This window comes from Diaphorina citri, unplaced genomic scaffold (assembly GCF_000475195.1).
Source record: "Diaphorina citri unplaced genomic scaffold, Diaci psyllid genome assembly version 1.1 scaffold4, whole genome shotgun sequence".
Taxonomy (NCBI): Eukaryota; Metazoa; Arthropoda; class Insecta; order Hemiptera; family Psyllidae; genus Diaphorina; species Diaphorina citri.
This window is the reverse complement of record NW_007377443.1, coordinates 532,415-548,704: the sequence shown is the minus strand read 5'-3', so window position 1 is coordinate 548,704 and position 16,290 is coordinate 532,415. Positions and strand designations below refer to the sequence as shown.

Genomic DNA, 16,290 nt, shown 5'->3' with positions numbered 1-16,290 from the left:
TTTTTTATGTAAATTTACTATCACGCATTACGAAGCTATAAGCTATTAAATACTACATCGTGGATTAATGTATGCATCAATTTATTCAGTCTCCCATTTAGATAAAAAATTGCATGCTTTCTTTATGCAGGTATTTCTGACCAAGGTTTAATACAGGGTGTTTATCGAGTGATTTTTTAAACGGTCAATACCAGTACTTGAATTTTTTTTTTAATTTATTCAGTCTCCCATTTAGATAAAAAATTGCATGCTTTCTTTATGCAGGTATTTCTGACCAAGGTTTAATACAGGGTGTTTATTGATTGATTTTTTAAACGGTCAATACCAGTACTTGAAATTTCTTTCAAAAATTGAAACATCCTGTATTCCATTCCTATGGAGTCTTGCTAAACTTTTCCCAACTATACACATATATTATCTGTGGGTTATTTTTAAGCTGTTCACATGATGCATTATCACTTTTTTTAAAGATATCAGATGCTAATGTCAGCAATCAACATGCATTATTATTTGCTAATGTCAACAATGCCCAACTTGCCCTGTTATGAACACGCATGAATTGTATATGCAAAGTATTTGAGCTGAGCAGTTTTACTGCAGGGATCTTTTGATACAATATTTTATTAAAAGGGTTTCGAATTTGTTCTTTTTACCACTGAGAAAATGGGTCAATAGGGATGGTGGGCCGATAAAAGTCACAAATTTATTCTGGGATTGTGCTCTTCTGTTCAATAAAAGACTACGAAGTAATCAGAGGGCTCAGAGGCTGTGTTTCCCCCCTATGCTTGAACTACGAACAAAATTGGGTTCTGTGGTTCAGACCAAAATGTGTTTTGTGCAGGAATAATCATAATGTTTTAGTTGAAACGAATCAGGGGGCTTAGACTATATATAATAGCAAAACAATATATGAAAAGTGTCACAACTTTAAACATGCAAAACATCCCGTTAACTGAACTCTTAAACGTTATTTGACGAAAAATTGTTTTTGCACAAACAAACGTTATAAAAAAAAAAAAGAAAAAAAATGGTGAAGAGTTAACGGGACGCTTTGGATTTTAGTTGCAAAAACCTCGCTATTTTCTAGCAAGACATAAACGTAACTAACTCTTCCCCCTCTCTTTTCCCAGATACATCAAACATTGGCAAGCCCCGAGGCGTGACGAAATCTAATACGATGACCGGGAATCGAACCACGCTGACCCCTGGCGGTAGTGTAGGTAGACGCAGTACGATTAGCTACGACGCCAAGGCAGCGTCCAACGAGAAAACCAACACGGCAGGAGATACACCCACGTAAGTTTGAAGAGATTTGACGTTTGATTTCCATATAGTTTTTTCTCCATAGATGTAAACTTTGTGTAAGAGTGAGTGAGTTATAAAAGTGTGTCCACACATAGTCGATCGTCCACACTGCCTCGATAACATAGATTCACCTCGTCGATCGACGGCCTGTTTGGACATACCTTGAAAAAGAACTTCTATCGGTTTTAGTTGACTACTCAGTCAATGAGTCAGATCATAACTCCCTACCTATACCTATAGGCTATAGGGACTTTCATTATTTACCTATCCCTATTTACATTTAAAAGTTGTCTATGTGTCGGACCCGACCCATCTTAGTTGTAAAAAAAATATTAGGACTTTCATCATCATTATCTTAGTTGTAGGTACTAAAAGATATTAGGACCATTGGGACGCTAACCTACTCCGCTTGTATTGTTTCCACCGCCTCAGTCACGTGAACTCGGGAGATACTCAGGGCCGGTCTAGCAGCAAAGGTCACGCTAAGTCCGCCTCTATATCTTCAGCCAGGGGAGGTCACCAAGCCTCGACGACGCCGCCCCTGCAAGAGAATACCGACCCTAGCACCCTGGCCCCGGCCGACCCTTTGAGACAAAGGTGAACTTGGCGCTCGGTGCATCCATCCCTGTGTTGTTTTTGCTATGAGACTCTTTTCTATTCCTTTTTATCATTTTTTATCACTTTGACCACATTTGCACATATTAGTGTTAGACTAGAGCGCTACAGACCGTGATGTATGGTTTTCATCGAACGGCTCATTGGGTTTTTGAGCATTTTAGCTATGCTATTCCTCGACTTGCACGACATTTTTGGCCCCATTGAACAATGGACAATCTTGGATCGCTAAAACCTAAGTGGGGATTTTCATTTTTTTTACAAGTGGTTTTTAAAAGATGGCTCTATTACGATATTTAATGTACTTGGTTCATATGCTTTGGGGGAAAAGATAGTTGGGTGGTCAAAGTCTTAACGATGCTTCCTTGTTTTTATTTTCGAGATCATTCATTTTGGTTGTTTTCAGTTTTATCCATTCGACTGATTTATTATTTTCGTTTTATTCACGAGTTTTTAGTTGTTCAACGGCACGATTGTTTTCTTCATTCTTGATTTTATTCAATATTATTATTTTTAGCCTGTTCTTTATTTTCCAGTTTTTATGATGGTCCTTAAGTTTTATTATAGTTTAAAAGATGCCAACAACTTTACTGCCTGAATTATTTACTTTTTCTAACGGGTTGCCTTTCAGTTTTGCTGTCACTTCATTCAAATTTTGAGTTTTCTATCGTTTATTTTTTTTTGTTCGGCTCTAGATATGGTGAATCAATGGGGGTGCAAGAAAGATTTTTTTTTTTCCCTTTTATTTGCATGTTTTTCCATTATGATTTCTTTAGATGGTGGGTTACTACCTAGGTTAAGTTTTATATTTATTAGGAATCAAACCCGGAATGCAATCCCGTAGCTTAAATAAAATGTATCAATAACTTAATAAGGAATGAATTTTGTTATGTGTAACTAGGAAACATCGCATACGTTGTACAATATCTCATTATTGTGTAAGGATAGTTCAATTGATGAGGGGGTCTACGACAATGTGCCCAAAATATTTGCGACATTTCGCAAGTATTGTTATTATTACTCCGCTTGGTCGGAATTTCCTCTCTTCTGAAGCTCGTTTTCTCTCTTATAGTGTGGTAGCGCCTGTACTAGAAAATCCAAAATGGCGAGCCATCGGAATCCTTTCTGTTTCCGAAAAGAAAATAACTAACTCGTTGTTCAAATGTTTTCCTAAGGGCCTTATTCGTTATCTGAAATAAAAGTGTTTTGACTTCATCTCTCTAACCCCTCTTCCTTTTCTTCCCCAGCGGCCTCGGCAGCGGTGTGAGCAACAACAGGAGCGGAGTACCTGTACTAGAAAATCCAAAATGGCGAGCCATCGGAATCCTTTCTGTTTCCGAAAAGAAAATAACTAACTCGTTGTTCAAATGTTTTCGTAGGGGCCTTATTCGTTATCTGAAATAAAAGTGTTTTGACTTCATCTCTCTAACCCCTCGTTTCCTTTTCTTCCCCAGCGGCCTCGGCAGCGGTGTGAGCAACAACAGGAGCGGAGTGCTACAGACCGTGATGTATGGTTTTCATCGAACGGCTCATTGGGTTTTTGAGCATTTTAGCTATGCTATTCCTCGACTTGCACGACATTATTTTTTGGCCCCATTGAACAATGGACAATCTTGGATCGCTAAAACCTAAGTGGGGATTTTCATTTTTTTTACAAGTGGTTTTTAAAAGATGGCTCTATTACGATATTTAATGTACTTGGTTCATATGCTTTGGGGGAAAAGATAGTTGGGTGGTCAAAGTCTTAACGATGCTTCCTTGTTTTTATTTTCGAGATCTTAAATTTTTTTTTTTTTTTTTTTTAAGTGAAATATTTATTTTTCTATTTTTCGCAAACAACCAAGAGCAAGAATAGCTGAAACAAGTGTTTAGTTTAAATAAAGTTTTGTCCCAAAACAGTAAGAAAGTGGTTTTCGTTCAATGCATATCGAAGTTGGATGCAAGTTTTATTGATAGTCTTGGAAAAAGAAAAAAAAAAAACTGGTTGTTAGTAAAATATGTGTACACTCCGAAGTCAACAGCATTAAACCTTATTAAACCAATATAGCTTTTTAATGCCTTACAATTTTAATCTAATGAGAACCAAAGCAAACTCAACTTAAATTGAAAACCGCAGCAAGATATCTATTGATTTAGTTTCTACCACAAGTTATTGGTTAGTACTTGGTGCTCAGCTAACAATATGTTTACATGTTTACAACAAACACAGATGATTATATCTACCTATTTTACTTAATTTATTTATTTTTTTATATCTTTTGACTTTTAACTAGTCAATACCTATTTTCTTTTGAAATTTGATAAGTGGGCCATTTGTAAAGAAGTAAACTCCTAAGCACGGACTTGAAAGCCTTCATAGGCAGGAAGTTCCAGGTTCGAAACCCGGATTGGTCGGATTTTTTCAACAATGAATGTAGACAACAACTGTACCCTTGAAGTTTTTTTTTTATGTTTTGAATTTTGCACTGTGCCAATATTTTGTTTGTTGATTCTTTTTCTTGAAAAGATATTTTATGACGAAAGTTATATTTTTTTATTTTGATTTGGACTAGACCTTAATGGTCGGGCTCAAATACTTCAGTTAATGTTCAAATGAAATCTCGCACAATCTACCTAATTACTACCTGCCTGTCAGGTATCCCATGTATTGGTTAAAGTTGAAGTGTTAAGAAACTAAGTTTAATTAAAAGTAAAATCAGGGAAGTAAAATTCTTTATTTTTAAAGTTTTGGGAGTATGGACACAGGCAATGTTGTACCAAGTTGGTATAGTTTTTTAAGATTTTTTTTATTATTTCTGGCAACATTGCATTCCACGGTTTTTTAATTGGGAAAAAAAATTACTTCTAGTTTTATCACTACATACTTTAAACCCCTTCTAGTTTCCAAATTGCACCTAGCCAACTTGATTGTTTGAATCAATTGGCAAAGGCATACAATTTAGCCATTGAAATAAGGTTTCTTTTGATGTGTGATAAAGCACAACTCTCCATGTCGAAGATAGAATGCAGCAGAGTGGATGGTATTCTCTTGTATCATAAACTGAGGCAGAGAGGCTACAGCGGGAGTCGGGCCCCCACTGGCGGGCCGCCACAGGATGCGTCGGCCCGACCTTCCTTCTTTTCCAAGCTGTCGTCCCGATTTTCGAAACGGTAAGTGTGCCCTCTATCTTTCTGTCTTTCGATTCTATCTTGCCTTTCTCGGTTTTTTACTTTCTATTTTTATTGTCTTTTTTACTACCTATTTTTTTTCTTCTTTTAATCATCTGATATTTTCGGTCCCCCTCCCCATCTCTTTCTAATTACCTTATTATGTGTCTCTTTTTCTCTCCCTCCTTCTTGCATTTATTTTAACCCAAAACACACCAATGGGCCAAAATTTCGCCCAGTTTCCCATCTTCCTCTTTGGTTTTAATGGTTTTCATTTCCCAAAATAAGATGAGCTTTCAAAACTGTGCATCCCCTGTGGAATTAGACGGTTTATTTACTTTATTTCCCCCTCGTCATTTTCCCCCTGTCTATGATATCTTTCTACCCATTTCCTCTTTGTCCTAACTTAACCACGGCGAACCGGGAAACTTTCGTGGGAAATGTTATTCGTACAATTTCCTCTCAGACCTCTACCACCACCCCCTTTACTTCTCTGTCGGAAAAAAAAATCCCCTAAGTTTGCGGGAGAAAAAACCCTCGACTTAGCGAAGGGAAAATCCCTGCCTGAAGCTCTTTGCTCGCCTTGTTTTACAGGGTGGGACTGACATATTTACTGGTTCAAATGTAAGTGGACTATTCTCTATCCTCAGTGGGGTTCAGGGGTGGTGGTGTCTTTTATTTCAGAGAAACTGTCTTTCTTTGCTTTTGTGTACTCCCTGTATATGTCTTCGTGTTTTTCAATATTTTATCTTTTGGGAAATTTCATCCAAATCTATTTCATAGGTGGGTGAATCTATTGAACCCCCAAAAATAGGGACTTGATTCGTGGTTTTATATTATCTCCCTCCCTCTCCTGTATCCTATGAAATGCCGATTTTACTATCCTAATAGCGAATTTTATTGATGCTATCCAGTGTAGCCTCTATTAGGGTACTCACTTCTTTCCTACGAGTCTTCAACGAAGATGGTGTGGACTTATGATATTCCTAATTCTTCAGGCTACATGTCCTTCATACAGCAGCATTATCCTAACTAACCCTAGATCTCCTAGCCCTATTTTGATATACAAAGGACTTCAGTGTGAATCCTCCTAGTCTATCCTAACCTAATAGTATGCGAGGGTTTTTATAGCATGACGCTTCTTAATTTTTATTTTTGGTGTTTCTCTACTGCCCCCTGCCCTGTTTTTTGTTTACTGTGTCCCTTGTCTTCCTTCTTTTTTTAAAAAAATGTATAACCCGATTGTGAAAGCGATTATTCTTTATTATAAAAACAGACAACTGTCCACTGATTAATTCAATAGTCTTATTCAAATTTATTTCAATTTCTAATGACTCACACTCAATACTGCTTCTAAAATTAACATCAATAATTCAAGATTTTTGCACACGAAAATCTGCTAAATTGAAACTTTTTTTTAACGTCTCGTTTATTTTCCATTTTATTTCACATTTTATTTATCCAAGTTTTGGAAGTAAGAACATTTCAATTACGAGTTACCTCTCTCTCTACAATCTTTCATTGTGGACGTGCGAAAAATGAGCTTCGTGTTTGGGTCCTAACTGTGAAAACCAAACTAGACCTGGTAAAGTTTCCTTGCTTTTGTGATTGTAATTATTTGACCCTGTAAGTGAACATGACTAAGTTACCCATTTTTGATATTTTCTGTTTATAAACTTACCTAATTATTCTAGCATAAATAAAAAAGAGATTTATCATTGAAATCTGAAATAAAAAGTCCACTGAATTATTGTATACGAACAATCTTATTTGGTGACTTCCATTTTCTTACAATGGACACTTTCTCCAGCACTCTTTGGATTCCAAAAATATCCTCGCCCTAAAAATAATTGCCCTGCACTTTTGACTAACTAAACTTGAAAATGAGAAGCCAAATAACATGGTTCGTTTACATTTACAAGATAGTCAAATCTCACGTAATATGAGAACAATTTTAGGTAAAGCTAAATGTAGGAAATCTGTTTGAGGTCATAACAGTACCTAGACGAAAAATAGAAAGCTCTAGTGTTATTTAATAGTGTGTATCTATGTAGGAAACAAAGCCTATTTTTTGTTAAGGAAGATTTCTCTGATCTCCTGTGTCTGGGGTGAACACAAGAGCGCTAGAAGGAAGCACAACATATATTTGCAAGGGATCATTTTTCATCCGTCTTGTTGTAAATGTACATAACAGTGGCAAAGTACCCTACTACTATGAAATAGCAGAACAAACCCGAAATGAGCGAAATTTGTTAAAGCATGTTTTCTTTTGTAATTTGACTTAGAAATACTTTCTCTGTTTCCCTAGAAGTTGTGTTTTGATTGATTTGCTTTGTTGTTCTTACTTTACATGTTTGAAACCCTTGCCCCTCATGTTACGTCGTTTGCTACCAGGGGGAGGGTTGTACATGTGAACGTTTGCTCTTTCTTTTAAAAGCGAGATCCCAAGTTATGCCTTATATGGGGGAGTTATTTGAAATGTGTCCGCAGTTGTGGCTATATTTCAAAGTATTAGTTAGTTCCATAGGTGGGTATCGTACTTGTCTTCACTAAAATGAAATCAAAACGTAAGCTATTACCTCTGTGTGACCATATTTATTCGAGACAACTTGCTACGAACAATTCATCTAGGTCAGATGATATACAATTAGAGTGGTGCTCTTGTGATCACCCGATGTTGTGAGACAAGATTATCCTCAAACCAAAAAGTTATCAAACGCAGTCGATAAGCAAGTATAGCGAACTCGGTGAAAATAGGGATAAGGGTTTGTTTTTTTGCTCACTCTTTCATTTCACGTGATTGTTTGAACAGTAACAGTTCTTCGTTATCTAGTCCTTGTTTTTTGTCTCTAGTTAAACTGAGCAGAGTTGAGAGCAATAGAGTAGGTATAACTGAGAGCGTTGCATACAATTTGAGTGTTGCGGGAGTGAGTGCCAACATTTAATTTCAAGAGTTGATAGCCCATTTTGTTAAGAGCATATCATGGAATGTTTTGGGGGCAATCTGTAATCTGCATTATATTTATAAGCCGTTCTCGAGATCCGTAAGGACAATCATTTGTGCCAACTGTGACAATTAAGGTTCCAATTTTTTTTATCGCTACACGCAATTAAATCAAGCTCAGTTGTAACGTTTGAAGTGAGTAATAATAAGTTGGTAATTTGGAAAGAAAACCGGGTTGCTTTCTGTATACTTCGTTAAAAATCTATAATGGCTTTCACATGAACGGTTAATAGTATTATTTCTAATTGTTTAAATTATTTATTAATCAATGTTTTTTTTCTATATCTTTATCAATTTCGTTTTTTCTGTGTTCCAATTAAAAGATGCAAATATTTTATTGGTGATAGGGAGAAGAAAAACTGTCAATTAATAAATTATCGTTTGTAAACTAACATAGTTCTAAACTGAAGAATTATTTCCATGTGAAAATTGGTGATTTTTCAGATATTAAATGAAAAGAAAATAATTGGAGCACAGATATTCGATATTGCTATCCATCTCTGTGTCTCTTCCAATCCTTGTGATTTTACTTCCCTTCCTTTTAAATTCTTCCTCTTATCCTTTTCGTCTATTCTTTTTGTTTTAAACATCAAACCCAGAGACTGATTTTTTTCTTTCTTTTTGTTCTTCTGTCCATTAGGAATACAAATCCCAATTCCAACACCTAGATCGAATGAAAATTAAAAACAGAAGGAAACTCCGTCCAAAGTAAAAAGTTCGAAAATCTAGAGAAAAAAAATGTTCGCTAGTCTCCATGGGGAGAGATTCTTTAATTAAAAAATTAATATTGACTGACTTAAATTGTTACTTTTACTTTGAGATACCATTGTTTTTTGTTTTTTACTGCTATAACTTACTATTTTATTTTTTTGTATTTTACATGTGCTCTGTTAATAACCAACTTTTTTTATACATTCAAAAGAATAATATTGTTAGCTTAGTAATGTGATGGCCAAATAATACGATCTTGTTTAATTTCATTACTTATGGAAATTCTTTTTGAAATGCATTTCGTTTTTTGATTGTTTGTTTAATTATTCAATGGAAACTATGCAAGAGTTTCATTTTATTTATGCAACAGGTTTTGGAGATTTTTTCATTTTCCTCACGAGGGTGAGTGGGCCCCGCAACAGTCAGTCACGGAATCAATCGTTTACATTATACAAATTTTTTGACCTCGCCGGGAATCGAACCCGGGTCTCCCGTGTGCAAGGCGAACCGTCAATATTGAGAGATTTTTTAAAGACGGGCGAATTTTATCCTGAACGGAAAAGGTTCGATATCGGAACGGCTGGCTTTCTACTATCGTGTCTTCCTTCTCTTTTCGCTTTCAGGACGATAAGACCTTAGCAGTTACAGTTCCCTCTATTAAACCTCTTGGAAAAAAAAACACCTTGAAAATCGAATTGTTCATTGTATAGAACTTTACCTTTCTGATTTCGGCCATAATTTCGTTGGGATCCCGGGATGATGTAGTTTTCATACTCCAAGTGAATCTAAGTGAACGTGGCTTCACCTGATCATCGTTGACAGCATTACTGAAATGTATAGGAGACGTCCATGTAAATATAAAAACAACATAAATTGAACTGAAAGATCTGTGAGATCTGTATTTCGATTGACAGGTATTTAGTAATTATTTAACTAGAACTTGGCCTGCCACACTGCTGTGCGCTTAGATGAATAAAATTCATTTTAAAAAAAGAGATAGAAAGAAAATCCCGAGATTCTTTAAAAAATAATACCAATGTCTACGATAAATATTTTCAGTTTTCCTAAAGTTATAAATACCAAACTACTTAGTAATAGATTCCTAAAAAACTGGGAAGAAGTCTTTCTCAAATTAGCATTGAAATTAAAATAAACGAAAAAAATCAAAGGAAACTTAAAATGGGGTCCAACAGAGACCGCAGTCTCACAGTCAGATCGTGTGTGGCGGAAAAGCTGGGGACGTAGATCTCTAGATTTTTTCGCCACCCACGCTCAGACTGTCTGAGACAGATCCAACCAAGTCTATGAGACGGTTTGAGTGTGAGTGGTGGGCATTACCAAGAGAAACTACTGGACCAGTTTTTTTTTTCAAACAATATTTTGCACTTTTGAATTTAGTGCCAATGATTTCGTTTTGGGCTGCTCTTCCTACCAACAACTAAAAACAGCAGCAACAGACAGACATGATTGGCTACACCGACAAGGCCTTGCCTTTAGATCCTGATGATGATTTCGTTTTAATAGAGGTTGGGGGGCGCGCTTCGAACTCTCGACGTTCGCGCGCCTTCCGACACGCCTTTTTTTGTGACCTCAAACTGAAAGGTTGACATATCTGGAAGGTTTTGACTGTCTGGGCAACAGCCCCGGATTAAGGCCTGATCAAACTGTTCCCGCTAACAGGGGGGCACGCTGGGAGGGGGGCGGCAAGACGACGTGAAGTGTCTTCTTGCCACTTGAAGATTTTTAGCCCGAAAATTTCGGCTGCGGCGTGGCTCGCCCCGAATCGGCTTTATGGGATAGCCTCCCGAAGGTAAGGTTAGTGGCCACCCCGGCATAATGTACTTATTATATCTGGCTATTTTAGGCAAATCATTAATTCGCGAAATTAAACTACGGTTAAAAAATAAACAAATTCTTTCTTTAATCCAGTCAATTACATTTGTGAATTTCTGAACAGGACTAAAATATTCCATAGCTTCTTGAAAACTACTACCCTCTCGTCAAATTCTGACAAAATCTATTCTATTGCATACGTAGATAGGTTACCATATCCTCTCGTCAAATTCTTACAAAATTTATATTCTTGAAATAACAACTGAATAGGCTTTGTGCCCTTTTCAAATTCTTATCCACCGATTGACGCTTGTATTCAAAAGTGACTACAATGTCAGGATTCCTGGGTGCGACTCATCATGTTATGAAATCTCTAACCTGTTAGATTAGAGTTGATCCCTGTAATGCCTGTTGTTACATAAATGTAACACATTTTTTCAGACCCACTCAAGTTGGGTGAGGTAGATGTGAGTAGCTTGTAGTAACTACAGCGAAATGACGAGGCAGAAAAGCCCGATATGACCACTTAGCAGTTAAGGGGCTGTTTCAAAAAAAATGGAATAGGTAAATAAAAGACTACTCTCAATTTACTTTACAATAGATTAGGGTGGAGAGTTGAGCGATATTGTAGTGAATGTCCGCCTCTGTGGAGAGATCCTATTCGAGACTCAGAGGTACTGGGTTCGGATCCCGGCCGACCTGGAAATTCTCTGAGTTTTTATATCACCAAAAAAGTTCCATGTAATAATATAATTAAAAATTAATCTACTACACAAGGGACAAAAATATGCAAAACCGGGATTGTGCAAGAAAAGATCGTCTTTTCTTGATAAATTGCATTGCTATGGGCTATGGTCCATGATAAAGATGGCAAATGGAGAGTTTTGGCTGCAAATCTAAAGTAATAAACTATGATAGAATAGAAGGAAACGCGAAAAAAGTAGGAATTCTGACGCAACAAACTCTCCTGTGATATTTCCACCAGTGTCCTTTTTCAGAAGAGAATTCTAAACGAGTGTCCACACATAGTCGACGGCCGACTGTGTGTGGACACACCTTAAAGTTAGTTTGTTTTAAAATTTCAACCAAGTTTTCCAATACAGAATACACAACGTAGTTCGAAGAAATGGGGTGCTGGTGGTTAATGTGTTCTGTAGGGGTGTAGGGAATACCTTGACAGTGAAATCTCACATTAGATATCCCAAAGCATAGACTCATAGTGATTTAGCACCTCATACGATAGAAATGTCCTATTTAGACGTACAGTACTTAAAGTTAGTTTGTTTTAAAATTTCAACCAAGTTTTCCAATACAGAATACACAACGTAGTTCGAAGAAATGGGGTGCTGGTGGTTATTGTGTTCTGTAGGGAATACCTTGACAGTGAAATCTCACATTAGATATCCCAAAGCATAGACTCATAGTGATTTAGCACCTCACACAATAGAAATGTCCTATTTAGACGTACAGTTATACAGTAGAACCTCGATTATATCAACTAATTGGGACCGAGGGTAGTTAATATAATCGAGGTTCTGTATAAAAGTTGATATAATCGAAATTTGTATAAAACAATGAAAATAGGGCCAAATTTAGTTGTACAATAGAAGAAAATAGGGAAGAAATACCCTTTTATTTTTAAATTAAATAAAACAAACTAAGAAACAAACAAAAAACACATCTTCGATATTGTTTTCTTCGTCATTAGTCTCATATTTGAACACTTTCGATGATCTCTTCCTTTGATAGAATAGGATTTCCTTGAAAGATAGGGAAAACCCCCGATTTTTGGAGTTGATATAACAGAGAGTTGATATAATCGAGGTTTTACCGTATTTAATTCTGCAGTTACTATGTCACCTCCGGGATATTTTCAATATTGATTGCAATGTTCACTATGTTATGAATTATTTGTTTGTTTTCCTTTTTTATGTAAATTTTATTTTATTTTGAAATTAAATATAAAAAGAAATCCAATGAATTTATATAAATTTTGAATGTGTCGTTTTTTTTTCTATTTAGAAATGAATAACATAATGATTGATTGTTTAGGTAATTACATAGGTATTATTATTTCTTTATGCTTTGTTTTCAGGCCTATGGCAATGGAACCAGTGCCCAAACATAATGTAGTTAGGTACGTTTTTATTTCGTTTTCTTTTTAGTTTAATTTCGTTTTTTCTCCATTTTAAGTTTCCTTTGATTTTTTTCGTTTATTTTAATTTCAATGCTAATTTGAGAAAGACTTCTTCCCAGTTTTTTAGGAATCTATTACTAAGTAGTTTGGTATTTATAACTTTAGGAAAACTGAAAATATTTATCGTAGACATTGGTATTATTTTTTAAAGAATCTCGGGATTTTCTTTCTATCTCTTTTTTTAAAATGAATTTTATTCATCTAAGCGCACAGCAGTGTGGCAGGCCAAGTTCTAGTTAAATAATTACTAAATACCTGTCAATCGAAATACAGATCTCACAGATCTTTCAGTTCAATTTATGTTGTTTTTATATTTACATGGACGTCTCCTATACATTTCAGTAATGCTGTCAACGATGATCAGGTGAAGCCACGTTCACTTAGATTCACTTGGAGTATGAAAACTACATCATCCCGGGATCCCAACGAAATTATGGCCGAAATCAGAAAGGTAAAGTTCTATACAATGAACAATTCGATTTTCAAGGTGTTTTTTTTTCCAAGAGGTTTAATAGAGGGAACTGTAACTGCTAAGGTCTTATCGTCCTGAAAGCGAAAAGAGAAGGAAGACACGATAGTAGAAAGCCAGCCGTTCCGATATCGAACCTTTTCCGTTCAGGATAAAATTCGCCCGTCTTTAAAAAATCTCTCAATATTGACGGTTCGCCTTGCACACGGGAGACCCGGGTTCGATTCCCGGCGAGGTCAAAAAATTTGTATAATGTAAACGATTGATTCCGTGACTGACTGTTGCGGGGCCCACTCACCCTCGTGAAGAAAATGAAAGTTGTGATATGATAACGGTATTCATTCATATTGACGGTTGTAGTTCGATTCCCGGCGAGGTCAAAAAATTTGTATAATGTAAACGATTGATTCCGTGACTGACTGTTGCGGGGCCCACTCACCCTCGTGAGGAAAATGAAAGTTGTGATATGATAACACAAAGAAACGGCATTCATTCATATTGACGGTTGTGTGTCCTATTCTATCCAGGTGCTAGACGCCAACAATTGTGATTACGAGCAGAGGGAGAGGTTCCTGCTACTGTGTGTGCATGGGGATCCGAACACGGACTCTTTGGTTCAGTGGGAAATAGAAGTGTGCAAGCTACCACGTCTCTCACTCAACGGTGTACGCTTTAAACGCATATCAGGTGAGTGGGAAACTCATTGTGCTAGTAGGAATCTTTGGTTCAGTGGGAAATAGAAGTGTGCAAGCTACCACGTCTCTCACTCAACGGTGTACGCTTTAAACGCATATCAGGTGAGTGGGTGCTAGTAGGAATTTTTTTGTGTTATAGGTTCTAGAATTTTTTTCCTAGAAGGAGTGATCAAGGACTTTTTTGAACTTTGGAATTAACTCCGACAAATACTAAAGCCCTCCATTGGTCAGAAAGGTCTATTAGGGTTCGAAAAACTATACAGTAAATTTTCCTATTAAGTCAAATATTCCTGTAAATTTCCATCTATGCTTGAAAATTCCATTTTGTGTGACATTGTCCTTGAGCATGTCAACCATTTGCGGTCATAAAATCACTCTTCTAATAAAATTCCCTTCCCTTGCCATTTTTCCAGGAACGTCGATCGGCTTCAAAAATATCGCCTCCAAAATTGCCAACGAGCTCAAACTGTGACTACCTGATCTAGAGGGGGAATCCCTTCCCCTTACTCTCAACGAGATGGAGCTATGACATGAAGAAGAGGAGGAAGAGGACCTCCCTGTCCCCTCTGTACAATGAAACCCTTCCCCTCCTCCTCTAACTAGACTCCGCCCTCCCTCTTCTGTATTCAGTGGCGCGAGGATGAGTTTTGATGTGCGAGGAGGAAACGAGTTTTGGTGCGCGAGTAGACTCGCTTCGTCTAAACCTACCTTAATACTTACCTACCTATTTTGGTTGCATAGTTTACTCTTTTGTATACCTATTTATACCTAGCTACTTATAATAATGCCTTCTTCTTTGTATCGTGTTTGCATTTCCCCTCCAACGTTAATTCCTACATTGTAAGTTTCAATCAATATGTAGTGGTTAGTGATCCTAGTGGTCCTATTACTAACCAACCTAGAGAAATATTATCTATTGTTGCAATACATAGGTCACATAGGTCAAATTTTCGTCAAAGGCTGAAAAAAAACTTACTTACAATGCAATAATTTTAACTGGGCAATATCCATTTTATATTTTACGTCCTTTAGCTATTACTGGACCACTAGGTACAAGTCTAATCAAGTTTCTAGTTTTTAACGTTTATATCAATTTTCCTAGTTAGCATTTTTATAAATCGTGATTTGAGTTGGTTTTATTCTTTTACCATACTTTACATCACTATGTAAACGTTTGTTTGAATATACTTGTGATCAAATGGCCCCTCGGTTAAATCCTAGCAAAAAGAGTTAACAGGCCTTGAAAATATTTTCAAGCAAATTTCTCCCCTTTTTTTTAATTACATCTTGCAGTTTTTATAAATGCTTACAATAGATTTTTGATGATATGTGATACCTCTGTTGGTTGAAAATAATTTATAATGAGAGATATTCCTAGGTACCTATCTAGTCTCCAGGGACCCTGGGTATTGGTAATTGGTATGCAAGTATTTCAGATCTATTGAGTTTTCCTCATCCTCAGCATAACCATAAGCTATTCCAAATGGTTTGATACAGTGTTTATTAGTGGTTGTGTGGAAGAGTTCACGTAAGTGAGAACCCTGCCACATAATATAAAGCCAAGAAAATCTCTCAATGTAAAATACCTATGTGAAAATACAATTTAAAAGAAACCTGTAAAAATTTAACTGTGTAGTATTCAAGCAAATGTTTCTCGAAAACACGCACCAAACTGTTTCTTGTTCGTTGTAAATAACATGAAAAATAGACGAGTAGAAATATTTACTCCAGTGTACATAACTTGTATAATGTAGAGTAGTAGGGTCAAAGTGATAGAGATTTAGATTTTGTAGTCAGTACCTACCTACATGGGTACATGGTTCATTATAATTGAGAGGCTGGTCGGAAAAAGGGCAAAAGTCGAAAATTTGAGTTTTGAGAAAATCGCGTTTGAAGTTCGAAAAGGTAATACCTTAGCACATGAGTTGGTTTACAAAAACTCGTGTAACTCCGTGAAAAAAGGATCTATCAATATGATTCTTTCTGTGTTCGACGCAGAACAATATTGCTGATGCAAAAATGCAATAATCGGAAAAAGGGGCGAAAGTCGGCCTTCGCCCGTTTTTCGATCACCCTCTCAATTTACTTTACAATAGATTAGGGTGGAGAGTTGAGCGATATTGTAGTGAATGTCCGCCTCTGTGGAGAGATCCTATTCGAGACTTAGAGGTACTGGGTTTTCTTGATAAATTACATTGCTATGGTCCATGATAAAGATGGCAAATGGAGAGTTTTGGCTGCAATTCTAAAGTAATAAACTATGATAGAATAGAAGGAAACGCGAAAAAAGTAGGAATTCTGACGACAGTCTGAG

The 16,290-nt window shown here is 36.4% G+C and overlaps 1 protein-coding gene across 1 annotated transcript in view; it reads left to right on the top strand.

The window, feature by feature from the left end:
* LOC103522428 (serine/threonine-protein kinase par-1) overlaps positions 1 to 14,588 on the top strand; it is a 127,216-nt gene extending 112,628 nt beyond the window's left edge. Inside the window, exons 14-24 of the mRNA XM_026829995.1 lie at positions 1,131 to 1,296; positions 1,738 to 1,902; positions 3,168 to 3,230; positions 3,375 to 3,433; positions 4,899 to 5,070; positions 5,662 to 5,691; positions 12,711 to 12,752; positions 13,155 to 13,263; positions 13,809 to 13,895; positions 14,006 to 14,078; positions 14,390 to 14,588. Of these exons, the coding sequence (XP_026685796.1) occupies positions 1,131 to 1,296; positions 1,738 to 1,902; positions 3,168 to 3,230; positions 3,375 to 3,433; positions 4,899 to 5,070; positions 5,662 to 5,691; positions 12,711 to 12,752; positions 13,155 to 13,263; positions 13,809 to 13,895; positions 14,006 to 14,078; positions 14,390 to 14,448 (1,025 nt within the window). The 3' untranslated portion in view covers positions 14,449 to 14,588. The remainder of the gene's footprint in view (positions 1 to 1,130; positions 1,297 to 1,737; positions 1,903 to 3,167; positions 3,231 to 3,374; positions 3,434 to 4,898; positions 5,071 to 5,661; positions 5,692 to 12,710; positions 12,753 to 13,154; positions 13,264 to 13,808; positions 13,896 to 14,005; positions 14,079 to 14,389) is intronic.
* The last annotated feature ends 1,702 nt before the right edge of the window (positions 14,589 to 16,290 follow it).